At 34.6% G+C, this 13716-nt stretch overlaps 1 protein-coding gene and 1 non-coding gene across 3 annotated transcripts in view; one reads left to right on the top strand and one right to left on the bottom strand.

Annotated features, from left to right (window-relative positions):
- Window positions 1–13192, top strand: part of GPALPP1 (GPALPP motifs containing 1) — a 31643-nt gene extending 18451 nt beyond the window's left edge. Inside the window, exons 5-9 of one of the 2 annotated variants that reach the window (XM_045514025.2) lie at window positions 180–311; window positions 730–894; window positions 3520–3618; window positions 9284–9502; window positions 10142–13192. In XM_045514025.2, coding sequence (XP_045369981.2) covers window positions 180–311; window positions 730–894; window positions 3520–3618; window positions 9284–9502 — 615 coding nt within the window. In that variant the 3' untranslated portion in view covers window positions 10142–13192. Of the gene's footprint in view, window positions 1–176; window positions 312–729; window positions 895–3519; window positions 3619–9283; window positions 9503–10141 lie in introns of both variants that reach the window. The other variant, XM_010951382.3, reaches the window with a different exon arrangement.
- On the bottom strand, window positions 3139–3211 carry TRNAA-UGC (transfer RNA alanine (anticodon UGC)). Its single transcript has one exon. It is a non-coding gene; the product is annotated as a tRNA-Ala (tRNA).
- Window positions 13193–13716: the final 524 nt, after the last annotated feature.

Here is a 13716-nt window from a genome sequence, read left to right as displayed (position 1 = left end):
CCACATGCCCTGGATTTGTCATCTCTGTACCTGCACTTGAGGAAAGCCCAGAAAAGGTGCTCACTGCTCAGTAATTAGCCAGCAACACAGTGTTCACTTTTTTGTTTTGTAATTTTAGGATCATTTTCTATAACCTGTAGCTCCACTCTTGGTTTAAAAGTAACGTCTTATTTCAGAAGGAAACAGATAGCAGTGAAGAGGAGGACATCATTGGACCGATGCCTGCCAAAGGACCGGTTAACTATAGTGTAACCACAGAGTTTGAAAAAAGAGCCCAGAGAATGAAAGAAAAACTGGCTAAAGGAGATGATGTAAGTCTTAAATACACAATACTCTTTACTCTGAGAAATCAGCTAAATAGATTAAAAATCTAAATTCGAAAAATGGACTTTAAAAAAAATGTGTTTGTACATTTGTAGGTATATGTATGTGTATAAAAATTTAGGATCTAGGTAACTCAGAAGCTATAAAAGGAAAAAACTGGCAAATTTGCCTACTTAAAAATTTCTGTATGGCAAAAGATAACATGAAGTCTAGGGAATAGTAAATTAGATGGAAGTATTTATAACGTACATTACCACAAACATCAATCATCTATTAAATTCTTTCTCTTAAAGTCTGTTAATTTTCAAGCCTCAATTGAGAAACAGTCACTTATACAGTATTCTACACACATACAACACTTTCCAGGCTGCTTTTTTTTAATTTAATTTTTTATTTCTCTTAAAGGATTCATCTAAACCAATTACCAGAGAGTCTTGGATGACAGAGCTTCCTCCAGAAATGAAAGACTTTGGTCTTGGGCCCAGAACTTTCAAGAGAAGAGCAGATGACAAGTCTGGAGATCGATCAGTCTGGACAGATACTCCAGCCGAAAGGGAAAGAAAAGCTAAGGTGAGAGTGTCTGTTTGTTCCTGTATTTCTGTCCAGGTTGGCTCTATTTTGAAAAAAATATAAGGCAGAATTAGGTAAGTGTACTGTTTTTTAAATTATAATTTCAAAGGGAAAAGATTTCCCCTGAAGGAAAGTTCTAAGAAAAGGAAGTGATACCAGTTACTTCCAGAGTATTTGCTTACTATTTCCCAATAAATTATCCCATTTAAATCTGAGAAGAACCTGGAGACATAGGTTTATTGACCTCATTTTATCAAGGAAACTGTCCTCTATGAGGTCAACTTTTCTGGAATTAAATGTGGTAAGTGGTGAACAGTAATCCCATTATAGACTTTTCTGACTCCAAATCCCCTCCTTTATACAGCGTACTATCTCCATGAAAGTTAATTTTTTAAAATATTTTGAAAAAAGCCAAAGCCATGATTAACGTAGCAAGTTAAGTGATACATAGGGACTCTCTCTGAAAATGACAGTAGCTCGAGAGCAGTAAACTCCATGGTCCCTCCAAGACAGACAAAAAGCACTTTCATTAATACATTGAATAATTTACCCAAAAAATGCCCCCGAAAGTATGCATAAAATACATTATTGTTAGATTTTCTTTTTTTTTTTTGCATCTTTCCATTTATTATAAAATATTCCATTGTAAATTACGAATCCAACCAGTGTCCTCAGCACCGCTCCTTAAATTTACTCCATTCGAAGGTTTCAATTTCCTTAAACTGTCCCTTTGAAATCTTAAATGCTTGACTAATTGGCACCTTATGATTATAGCTCTGTCAGTTCTGATTTAAACAGTTTCACACTTAATTCATTCCTCTAATTCTATTTATCTTGTTCATCAGTACCTAGAATCATGAGGAGTTCTATTTTCATTCTGTGACGCAAAATTGAATATCTCCTCTGCCAGGCATTCCATTTGGTTACAGGTAATAGAAAAAGCCCTGAAGGATACTTTCATTTTAGTGAAGAATTGATTGTGAAATAGACAATGTTGTTCTTAAAACACGGAGGGTATGTGTAAATCTCCACATTTTAGCACCGTACCTTGAATAGATGGCAAAATCATAAATTCTCTTTTGCCCTGAGGATTCAAGGAAATCCAAGAGTTGTAATAGAAAGGTAAGGTGAACCAACACACCTGAGGGCAAATAGGTAACAAAAGATGTGGTATAGAAGTGAGCCACACACCTTGAATGACTAGCGTTGAAATGCCTGTCTACTCTTTCTTAACTGGTCTTTTATAAAGGTAACATATTGGCGTTTTTATCATTTAGCCTTTAAGATCGTCTCCAAAAAGACAACTTCTTTCCTTTGCAACATGGCCTAAGTGAAGTAAGATTGCTCTTTAGGAAGAAGTGGAAGTGTTATGCACAGATTAACTGAATAAGACCTGTTATGTTCTCACCTCCCCGTCTTGAGTAGATGGACTAATTCTTAACTGGTCAGGTTTTCACCTCCATCTTAGCAGAGCATCATTTATCTCTTAATATTTACAAGTAAAAGAATCTGTTTCTGAGAAAAAATTTAGGGAAAAATAAGAAATTAGCTATTCCTATGTTTTTAACATACTTTATTAAATACAGTGTTGTTTCAGCCCATTATTAAGATAAAAATTATATGGCGGCCTCCTTGGCTTTCTTGAGCAAATAGCAACAGTAATAATACTGTTTTGAGGACAGTAAGTATAAATACTATTAAATGCTTTGAGAAAAATGGTTTTCAATTGTTTTTATGCAGGCCTGCTTCATTCCTGGTTGGTACTGTATTCTCCAGAATTTTTTTTTCCTAATTAAAATTTATTGGAAATTTACCTTAGTATTTCATTTGTGTGTGTGTGCTATGGTACATGGTGTTTCTTTTTAAATTTCAGATTCTAGTTGTTCATTGCTGGTATATTTTGTATGTTAACCTGGTATCCTGCATCTGTGCCATACTTGCTTACTAATGTCCATAAGGGTTTTTAATAGATTCTTTGGAGTGTTCTACATAGACAGTCATGTCATCTATGAATAAAGATAGTTTTATTTTTATTTTTTATTTTTTCTGTACCCCCTTTATTTCTTTTTGTTTTCTTTTTTTTCCTTTTAGAGTGCTTCTCCTAGTTTTTGAAAACAGATAACATAAAATTTCTTAAGCCTTATTTTTCTTCTTGTTTTCTTTTTTTCTTTTTTTGGTTTTTGTTTTGTTTTTTATTTTGGGGATGAAGGTAATTAGGTTTATTTATTCACTTATTTATTTTAGTGGAGGTACTGGGGATGGAACCCAGGACCTCATGCATGCAGAGCATGCGCTCTACCAGTGAGCTATACCCTCCCCGTCTTAAGCCTTATTTTTCTTCTACGTTTCATCTTGTTTGTCAGACTCATCTCTGAATTTGATAAAACTCCAATTGGTTGTTGGATAGGGGTGGGTTTTTTCTTGTTTTCAGGAAAATCTTAGAGTAGGACACTAACAGATCCTTTATCAAGTATATTAACTTAACATTTCTAGTGAGAAGAGATTCAACAGGCCTGGCTTAGTTTAGTCTGTTATTACTCAATCTGAATAAAAATAATTGTATGTCTTTTTTATTTGCTCTTAATTATATGGTTCAGTAATGTGTTATCTGTGTTCATTCCTCAGGAGACACAAGAAGCAAAAAAATCATTCACTAAGAAGGATGAAGAACATGTATTGTCAGGAAGGGAAAAGAGATTGGCCGAGCAGGTGTCCTCATACAATGTAAGTCAGAGAATAAAATATATGACCTTCCTTTTTTTTTTTCTATCTGTTAATGCTCTTCTAATTTTTTCTTCTTTTCTTGTTTCTTTTTTTTTTTTTTGAATGTCTTCCTTTTCATCTCAGTCTTTTTCTATACATCTGTTATGAAAAATTCTCAACTGTATTATGTGTGTGTGTATAAAATCCTTTTGTGTAGGGCTTTTTAATGTATCTCATGTAATATTTTCAGTTCGTTTTTCACTTCAGTCATATATCAGAAATCTAATTCCTAGAGATGGGTAGCATATGATCAGAAAGTAAGAGCCCTACTAACTCTTAGAGAGCCTCAGTACATACATTTTAAAATTGTAAGCTGATTTGGAATGTTTGATGTAAAGATTTAAATATGGGAGAAAATATAAAAATATGTAAAAATATTAAAAAACCAAACAACTAGGATCAGTATGAATTTTCAAAAGCTTTTGAAAAACTATCCCATTCAAAATAAATTGCTCTGGCTTTTACAAATTGGTATAAAACACACACATTTTTGTTAAATGATTCAATTTGGTAAATCAGCACATTGGTCATTTGGTAAATTGATCTCTACCTGAACTGGAGTTTGGTGCGATTTTTACTGAACTGACTGCTTCTAGGTGTTTTATTACTTATTTATAGTCAAGCATTAGTTCGGTCTTCTGGGTTACAATGTGCAAATTATGCTAAGCCAGACAGACAGAAAACCTGAAACAAGCTAGTATAACAGCTCATTTCTTTTATCATAATAAATTTGAGCACTTGAATTATTTGAATTGCCTATAATAGTCCAGTGGTTTAATTTATTCCTCTGTTTTTATTGATGTTTAATTTACTAACATAGAGGATCAGTCCGTTGAAACCTGCCATCTTTATTTCTCCGTTTGTGTTTGCTTTTTGTTACCTTCTGCACAGTTTTGCTCATCAGTGCAGGTCATTTTCCTCAGCAGCGGCTCTGGGTAAATAAAGCAGGGCTTCTACAGCTTCCCTCTTTCTCATGTCTGCACGCAGCCCCTCCAAACTTTGCTGTTTCCTCCAGCTCTTTCCTATATCCTCAGTCCTTCCCCTTGCAATGCTTGATAGTCTGTCTGCCTTCATCCTTATCATCTCACTCATGAGTTATTATCTCATTTGTGGAAAAAGAGAGGAAGAATGTGGAGAAATGATGTTAAAAGTTCAAGTTTTCATAGCATAGATTTACATTTATTCATTCACAAATACTTGTATTTATACTTCTCCATCCTAAAATTAACCCTACTCCACTTCTTTGTGTTGTCACCTAACTACCAGAAAGAATGCTCTATCTTACAGGTCACCTGTATGAGGACCTGGGTGGTTTTTAAAAGCATAGGTTTCTGAGACCCACGGTTGGCAATTTTGATTCACTAAAATCTATCATGGGGCTCAGGAATCTGTTTTTTGTTTCAACTGGTCAACTGGTCAAGAGACCAGTACTTTTACTCAGTATTCCCTCAAAGAAACCTTCTACTTGACCTTGAAAAATGTTCATTATAAGTTTCAGTAGTTACCAGCGATGAAATTTATAGCATATTGAATTGCTCTCTTAAATGTTTCAAATGGAATCAAAATGCCATAGCAATTTAATATCTACTATTATCCATTAAAAAAATATGAACAAGTACTTCCTTAACAGCTGGAAATTTTATTTCATTCTTTTTCTCCTTGAATACATAATTTCATTTCTCTTCTGCCACAGTATTTTATCTTAATGGGCTTCATTTTTACGCTTGAAAGTCTTATATGATTATATTGATAAGCCATATTTCACTTCAACAAAAATATGCACATAAATTGAAATGAAAAGTTTTTTTTTTCAATTTCCTGTGCCTAACTCTTTAAATGTCTATACTTTTCTTTACTTTTGGATGAAGGTGTAATTTCACTTGATCAAAATAATTTAAATGTATTACAAATTTTGATAAACAGTTATTAAACATAGAAAGTAAAATGTGAACTTAACTTAATGAAAGACTTTTTTCCAGTTAGTTCCTGGTCTTTGAATGAATGTTGCTTACTTAATGCTAGAATAAGAGAGGTTTCAACATTAAATGTGTTCTTTTGTTTGTTTGTCTCTATAGTTAAGAGTTTTATAATTAAGAGAGGAGGGTATAGCTCAAAGTGTTAGAGCGCACGCTTAGCATGCAGTAGGTCCTGGGTTCAATCCCCAGTACCTCCTCTAAAAATAAATAAACCTAATTACCTCCCCAACCAAAAAAAAAAAAAAAACCTAAAAAAAAATTTAAACAAAAATACACAGAAATATACACAAAATGTTATGGTAGCTCACAGAGAAAAAAATGTGACAGTGAGTGTGTATATGTCCATATATGACTGAAAAATTGTGCTGAACACTGGAATTTGACACAACATTGTAAAATGATTATAAAGCAATAAAAAACAAAAAAAAAACAAAAAACAAAAATACACAAATAGTCAAGTAAAAAATGATAAATCTAAGAAAAAGTTTTATAATTAAGAGTTAAGAAACCATGTTCACATAAAGAAGTGGATGAGAATTGAACAGAGTTTGCTATAGTGCTGTCATTCAATTCTTTAGACAATTTCTGAGTTATTTTCTTAAACCTCATAATGCTCTATTAACAAAAATTATTATAAGTGATCTCTCAACTGGGGCTCAAGCTGGCAGCATCGCCAGCCCACTGGGTACTGAGGGCCGGGGGTGAACAGGGTGAAGAAGGGACATAGTGCCCTGACTCTTCAGCCCCTGAACAGGGCTTATTTACTCACTTGTACTTTTCCAAATCTGTGTAATAGGAATAATAACATTTAATTTACAGATGTGTTGTGAGGATTACAGTATAGTAAATGCTCAGTAAATTGAGAGCTGAGGAGGTTTTGTGTGTGTGGTGTGTGAGGGCAGTGGTAATTAGGTTTATATATTTACTTATTTTTAATGGAGGTACTGGGGATTGAACCCAGGACCTCATGCATGCTAGGCGTGCCCTCTACCACTGAGCTATACCCTCCATGGTAAATTGAACACTTAGCATTTATTGAATAATTATTATATATCCCAACACTGTACTAAATCCTTTGTATTCATTAGATATTAGATCATTAACTCCTATCTCACCCAAATATTTGGACATTATTACTGTTATGATTTATTATTTTACATCTGAGAAATTGAGGCTTAAATTACTTGCCTAATAAGATCACCAGTGTTGAAAATAGCAGAACCACCATTGCTACACAGATTTTTCTGAATTAGAACTTAAGTTCTTAACTGTTTCTCCATGCTGTATATATTGATAGCCTATTTTTTTTCTTTCAATGTTTGATTTCTTACCTCAAATTTCATTAAAAATAAAGAATTAGAAAGCACTTGATGTGCAAATCAATTCATTTCCTAAAGACTTTATCAAAATTTATGAAATGACCAATTTATAAATTAAATGAGAGGGATTAGGAAAATGGAAAGAGTGCTAATTTAAATAAATATTTACTAATACAGCATCCAGATTGAGCTCAATTTATAGGAAATAACTACCACATAACCTAGTTGACAAAGTCAGATCTGATTGTCATATTGGGCATATTTCTGACCTCCTTTCTGTCAGAAAATCTGACTTCATTTTTCCCTTCAAACAGATGTGATTATGACCATTCCTATGACACTTCTGAATTGTGAAGTAGGTGGGCAGGTACCGAGTTGTCGTCTAGAAAGAAGACACTGCCACCTTGAATATTTCTTTTTTTTTTTTAATTGAAATATAGTCAGTTTACAACATTGTGTCAATTTCTGGTGTACAGCACAATGCTTCAGTCATACATGAATATACATACATTCATTTTCGTATTTTTCACTGTAAGCTACTATAAGATATCGAATATAGTTCCCTGTGCTATACAGTATAAACTTGTTTATCTGTCTTATATATACCAGTCAGTATCTGCAAATCTCGAACTCCCAATTTATCCCTTCCCATCCTTTTCCCCAGTAACCATAATTAGTTTTCTATGTCTGTGAGTCTGTTTGTTTTGTAAATAAGTTCGTTTGTCCTTTTTTTTTTTTTTCAGATTCCACATGTGAGTGATATCATATGATATTTTTTCTTTTTCTGTCTTCACTTAGAATGACATTCTCCAGGGCCATCCATGTTGCTGCAAGTGTCGTTATTTTATTGTTTTTTATGGCTGGGTAGTATTCCATTGTATAAATATACCACAACTTCTTTATTCAGTCATCTGTCAATGGACATTTAGTTCACCTTCAACATTTCTTACCAGTTGTATTGCTTTCACTGAGCTCCTTCACATCTTTGCTCTTTACTATAGTCTTTGCCAGGAGGCTGGGCCTGGAAGAGAGGTGATTGTTAAGCAGGAATTGCCCTTTCTTTCTTTGCCCCATCTAGCAGCGAATCTGAATTCACAACATTCCAACAAAAGCCAAAATACCCATTCCAAAAGGACATCACACTCTAAAGAGAAATAAGTTTAAGACACAGAAGGATACAAAGCCTCCTGGGTTTACAGTTCCTTGATTAGCAGTTTCATTTGTACCAGTATTTCAGATTTTTTTACTTGATGCTCTGGAGACTTGCTCTTCAAGACAATATTCTACAATAAGATTCTGAAGGGCCTCTCCTTTGTTAAATGGGAAAGGGCTGTCATGAAAGGGAAACATCCTCATGAGATACAGTATCAGACAAGTCAGTTTTAAGTAAGACTACGTGAAAAAGTTGAGAATTGTAGGTGGATTAAACTTCTCTGTGCCTTCGCACCCCATGGAATGCACTCCATGTGGCCCCCAGGAATACATAGACTCCACTTTGAAGGCTGCTGGTCTGTACTAGCTGCACTTACTCCTGCACCGCACCCCCGGCTTCCCCAGTCCAGGGCCATCTGCCTTTTACTTTAATCAGTACTGAGTGGTCTGTAATGAACTTCCAGTTTATGAAACCAATTGTCTGTGTTCAGACCTCATCCTACTAGATATATTGGAAAATGTGAAACTAATATAATAGTGGAAATCAACCATACTTCAGTTTAAAAAAAGGAAGAAGAAAATGTGAGCGCTTACCCCACCGAGCACCTGCCCCAGCTGAAAACGAAATGAGAAAGCAATCAGAAAGAAACACAAATTCTCTAGGCACACAGAGTGTGCCAGTGTATCCTGCACAGGCCCCGGACTTTGTCAGTGGTGGCCCGTTGTTTTGCTTTCGCTTCAGCCTGGCAGTGCCTGTCTCTTCTGTTCCAGCTGTTCAGGCTTCACAGACCAGGGCATCCATGGAGCTTTAACTGGTCTCCCAAGTGAAAAAATAATTGCTCTTCCTTCTCACTGTGTCCTTGGTTCAGACTCTAATTTTGATTCATCACACCATGCTTTTCCTTATGGTTATTTAAACATTTGTTTCCTCTCTGTCTTGCCCTTTTTTTATTGTGTGGCATGTAGTTTGTAGATACCCACATTTTGGTTGAATTGAATTTGCCTCTGATACATATTTTCTTCAGAGATGCTATCTTGGATTTAGAAAAACCTGGGGGGTTGTAAATAGCCCTCCTTCATGTTCGCCACTGCTGCTTCATTATTTTGTTTCCTGATTACATTCTGCCAGTTATCTATACACATTAAAGATTTTTATTTTTATTCTCTTGCTCTCCCCAGGAATCAAAAAGGTCAGAATCTCTTATGGACATTCATCATAAAAAATTAAAGAATAAGGCTGCTGAAGATAAAAACAAGCCCCAAGAAAGAATACCATTTGACCGTGATAAGGATCTCAAAGTTCATCGGTTTGATGAAGCTCAGAAAAAAGCCCTGATAAAGAAATCTAGAGAACTAAACACCAGGTTTTCACATGGCAAAGGCAATATGTTTTTATAAGTAAGTATATTACAGGTATATTTTCATATTGATGAATTTGAGCTTTACTAAATACTCTGCTGTCTATAAATAATTGTGTATAAAAATTCATTTCCCTTTTATAATAAAGTAGATTATAAACCTGCAGATCTTTTTTTTCCTATGTAAACTATGATTTTTTTGAAAATTCAAACCTGTGGAATAAAAAATGTACACCAGGAAAAGTAGCCTTGTCCTCATAATAACTTAACAGGACATTACTATTCAAAATGCTAAAATGAAAGTTTTTTCATTTATGAGAAACGGCAAAGGAAAGTGTGGTTTGAAGCTTGGATAAATATGCATGCTTTATTTAAAAATGAGATTTGCTAGCAGTCTTTTTATGTTAAACAAGATCACAGTTTGAAGATGTTCATTGCTTTTGAAAGGTTCTCTGTAAGTTAAGGTTCAAAACCATTACATCACTCGTCTATAGCCCGAATTGACAAGGGTTTGTGATGTTGATTACATAAAAGCTACTTCCTAAAAAAAGTTACTTCCTAAAATCTTTGTGATTTTTAATTGTATGAAACCTACATCAATATTAAAATGTGACTTTAAGGGAAAATACAGAGTTAGAAATATTTTCCAACTTACTGAATTTTCTTATTCTTACTTCAGGGGGATTTCCCTGTGCAGTGAAGAAGAGTTGAAGAATACTCTTTTTTTCTGTCTGTCCACCTTTATTCCTTGGTTTTAAAGTTCTTAAGATTAGTGGATTACTTTAGTCTTAAAAACCACACAGACTTCCTTTGTTCTGTGCATCCTTTAAAGTCACATGGAAATGTAAAATCAGCGTGTCTTGTGTGGAATAGAATCTGTGTGTCTTCGGCTTCTGACAAAGTGTGGGCTTTTCTTCAAATAATTATTTTGAGCATCGTCCCTCCCCCCAACTCCCTAATTTTTGTGGTGTCTCTGAGATCTGATCTGGACCATCCGCTGAGTCTCTCCTACAGCTCAGATCCCCTTGTCAGATTTTACAAACCTACCCAGAGTGAGTGCGTTGGGGTCCTTGCAGAAAATCCATGAATTTGAAATCGTTTGCGTTTTCCCTCTAACCCACAGCCAATGAATATACAAAGTTTACTTGAAAATAGAGAGTATGGAGGTTTTGTCCATTTTGTTATCAGTTTGCTTGTTTGGGCAATCAGGGCTTTTTATTTGTGGTCTGGGATTTTTGGTTTGTTTGTTTTTAAGTCAGAAAGAGGGACCTCTGCATTATTCCATGTGCTAAGGAAAAACTATTTGCATTTTTCCAACTTTATGAAGTATTTCTATGGAGGCAACCTGAGGGACAAGATATGCCCTTAACCATTAGCAGTGTGAAGTCTTAAGACTCAGTCTCTTGATCTCAGCCAAAGCTTTCTAAGTCATTAAACTGCTCTGGGATGATCTGGCTTTGCCCATTTATCTTTAACAGATTTTAGCTAATTGATTGGGAACAGATCTTTTATATCTATCATGAATAGCTTTTTAGAAAAATCAAACTCATAATCCCCGAATACAAAAATGGAAATGGAAACTATAATCAAAACCACACTGATGGATTATTATAAGTTTTTGATGCTTTAAGCACTGCCTCTTAAGATGTTAAACAGAAAATTCTGAATTCTGACTAGTTAAAGCCTAAATTTAAATTCTGTAAGTTATATTTTCTTACTAATTAATTCTGATTGATCTGCTAGTTCTGTGTTCTAATTTTGATGAAGCACACAATTTTAATGGGAAAAGATTCTGAGTTCTAGTTCATTTAGACTTTATGAAAATTGAGTAAACTGTTCAGTCAAGTTATGGGACAGCTTTTTCTTCTGATCATAGAAGGACAATGATAATTTCCATAACAGTAATCTGCTCAAGGAGTGTTGCTATTTAAAAGATGAATTCTTCTCCTGAGCAAATTGAAAGAGCTTCTAGTCCAAGCAGAATTGAACAGAGCTGCCTTCTGACTAAAGATGTCATTTTTAGTGAGTGATATTGTCCAAACACAAAACTTTGTACCAGAGCATCTATTACTTTCATTAATTTTGTTATAATTTTTTTTCCCTGATGAAAGGAAGAAATGTTTTCTAGTCCCTCATCCTTATGTACATTCCTAACATGTTTTTAGGGGGAAGTTTTGGTAGTTTCTAAAGTAAAAATGTCATCTTTGGATGCTTATTTTTGCTTTGCTTTTCTCATCTTAAGGGGAAAATAAGGATGTGTCTATAAAGGATATTTACCATTTCTTCCCTCACCTTTGGAATATCTGTGACCTCAAAGGAAGAAAAGTCTCTTCTGCCTAACACTTTCCATGAGAGCCGCCTTACTGGTACCTCAGGTCTAGTGCTCTTTCCTACAACCCCAGGGCAGTTTTAACAAAATGCAAGGCCAGGCCAGAGGTTTTTTGCCCCATGGAGAGACTAAACCCAATATAACAACATTGACAATGAAGAACAGAGTAGCTCTTTGCACAGAATGGGAAGTTGGTCTTCATTTTGTCCCCTCCCCTCGTCCAAAGCTGTGAAAGTCCAGGTTAAATCAAGTCTCCTCCATCTGGCAGAAAATTGGGATTGTTGACATTTTTTACTAGGAACTTTTTAATTTCCTATACTTCTTGGCCAAATTTTATACAACTGCAACCTCTTGAAACTTAAAAATGAAGAAGAAAAAAGAACAACATTTGCCTCAAAAAGTTGAGCAGATACTTTCACATTCTTTGCTGTTTGGTGAAGGTGACATTTAAGTTCATTGTACCTGAAATTATATGATTTTGTTCAACTCTCTAAATTGTCTCAGGTAGATTTTGATGCTTTGAATATTAACCACATTACTGGTACATAAATGGCTTTAGCTAGTGGGGGAATTGGGAGGGGAGACAAAAGGTGAGAGAAGGTAGCTACACCTGTAATAAGACTGTATCATCAGATAAATTTTTTTGTATTGGGAAGAATATCATAAATTAAGCCCTGTGCTAAAAAAGAAAAGAAAAGCTACGGTTTTACTAAGAGTTTTTTTTAATCTTGTTCAGATGTAGCAGCTACTTGACAATTTATCAGTTGAATATTTAATGGTTCTTGGAATTAATGATTTTTTTTGAAAGTAATGTTGAGATTTACATCATACTGAGGCCTACATGCTTCAGAATAGATGAACAGTTATTATAAAAATCATTTGCTCCCAAAACATCATGACACTTTTTGTTCCTTATATAAGATGGATAATGTTAACATTATTACTCAGAAATGTATGATCATGGGAGAGGGTTTTTAGACTGTTTACAAGAGCCCTTATCACTTCTCTTCACTTTTTCCATGGCAATGATAGGTATTGTTTGGGAAAAATAAAATTCTCGGTTGGTTATATACTTAAGAGGTAGGTGCATGTAACCCATGTAACATCAATACCAAGTCTCCTGTTTCATAATATTAATTTTTCTACTTTGGCTTTTCGTGCCATCATGTGATTTTAGCCTACAGTTAACAAAAGGTCATGCATTTCCTATTATAGGAGAGGTATATTTTTTGCAGCTTAAAAAATTAACTGTGACTATAGTATGTACAAAATTTTAAAGCTATACACTGCCCCTTTCAGTCTTTTCATTTCAAACTGTACAATTAAAAGACTGTTTTTAGAAAAGAAGAATTCCTGAGGTGTACTTTTTTTATGTATAAATAAAATGGCATCTCTATCTGAGGAAGTTGTGGTCTTTATCTTTCTTTTGTTTGTTGTAATGTTATTAACTGACCTGGAGCAGGCAATGTTTGTAAAGAGAATAGCCTGTAAAGATTTGTTCTAACCAATCAGATCATGGTGGGGGCTATCATGGAAAACAAGTCTTGCACCCCAGATCACTTGCCAGATTTTTATTATCCCAGTGTAACTACAAATATTAACTGTTTAGAAACACAAGACAGACAAATTGGAGATGCTTTTAAGAGCACCGCGGCACAAGAGGGGCTGGCACTCAGTTTCTCACCAAGACTCCATTGTTTTACATGTCACAGGGTGACATGACAGCTGGTGGGTTTTTCCCTGGATTGGTTGTTTATGAGGTTTTGTATTCTTTTGGTTTTTTGTCTTTTTCTATTTCTATTCTTTCAGAAAGTATGTATTCTTTTATAATTCCAGGGGGAAATTAACTTCTTTTATTTTCTTAAGTCCTGATTTTGTATTATATAGGGTCAGAGTTAGAACCTGAACTACTAGAGAGACAGGAC

The sequence above is a fragment of the Camelus bactrianus genome, chromosome 14, assembly GCF_048773025.1.
Source record: "Camelus bactrianus isolate YW-2024 breed Bactrian camel chromosome 14, ASM4877302v1, whole genome shotgun sequence".
Classification (NCBI taxonomy): Eukaryota; Metazoa; Chordata; class Mammalia; order Artiodactyla; family Camelidae; genus Camelus; species Camelus bactrianus.
Note: the sequence above shows the minus strand (reverse complement) of the source record. Positions and strands in the feature narration are given on the sequence as shown.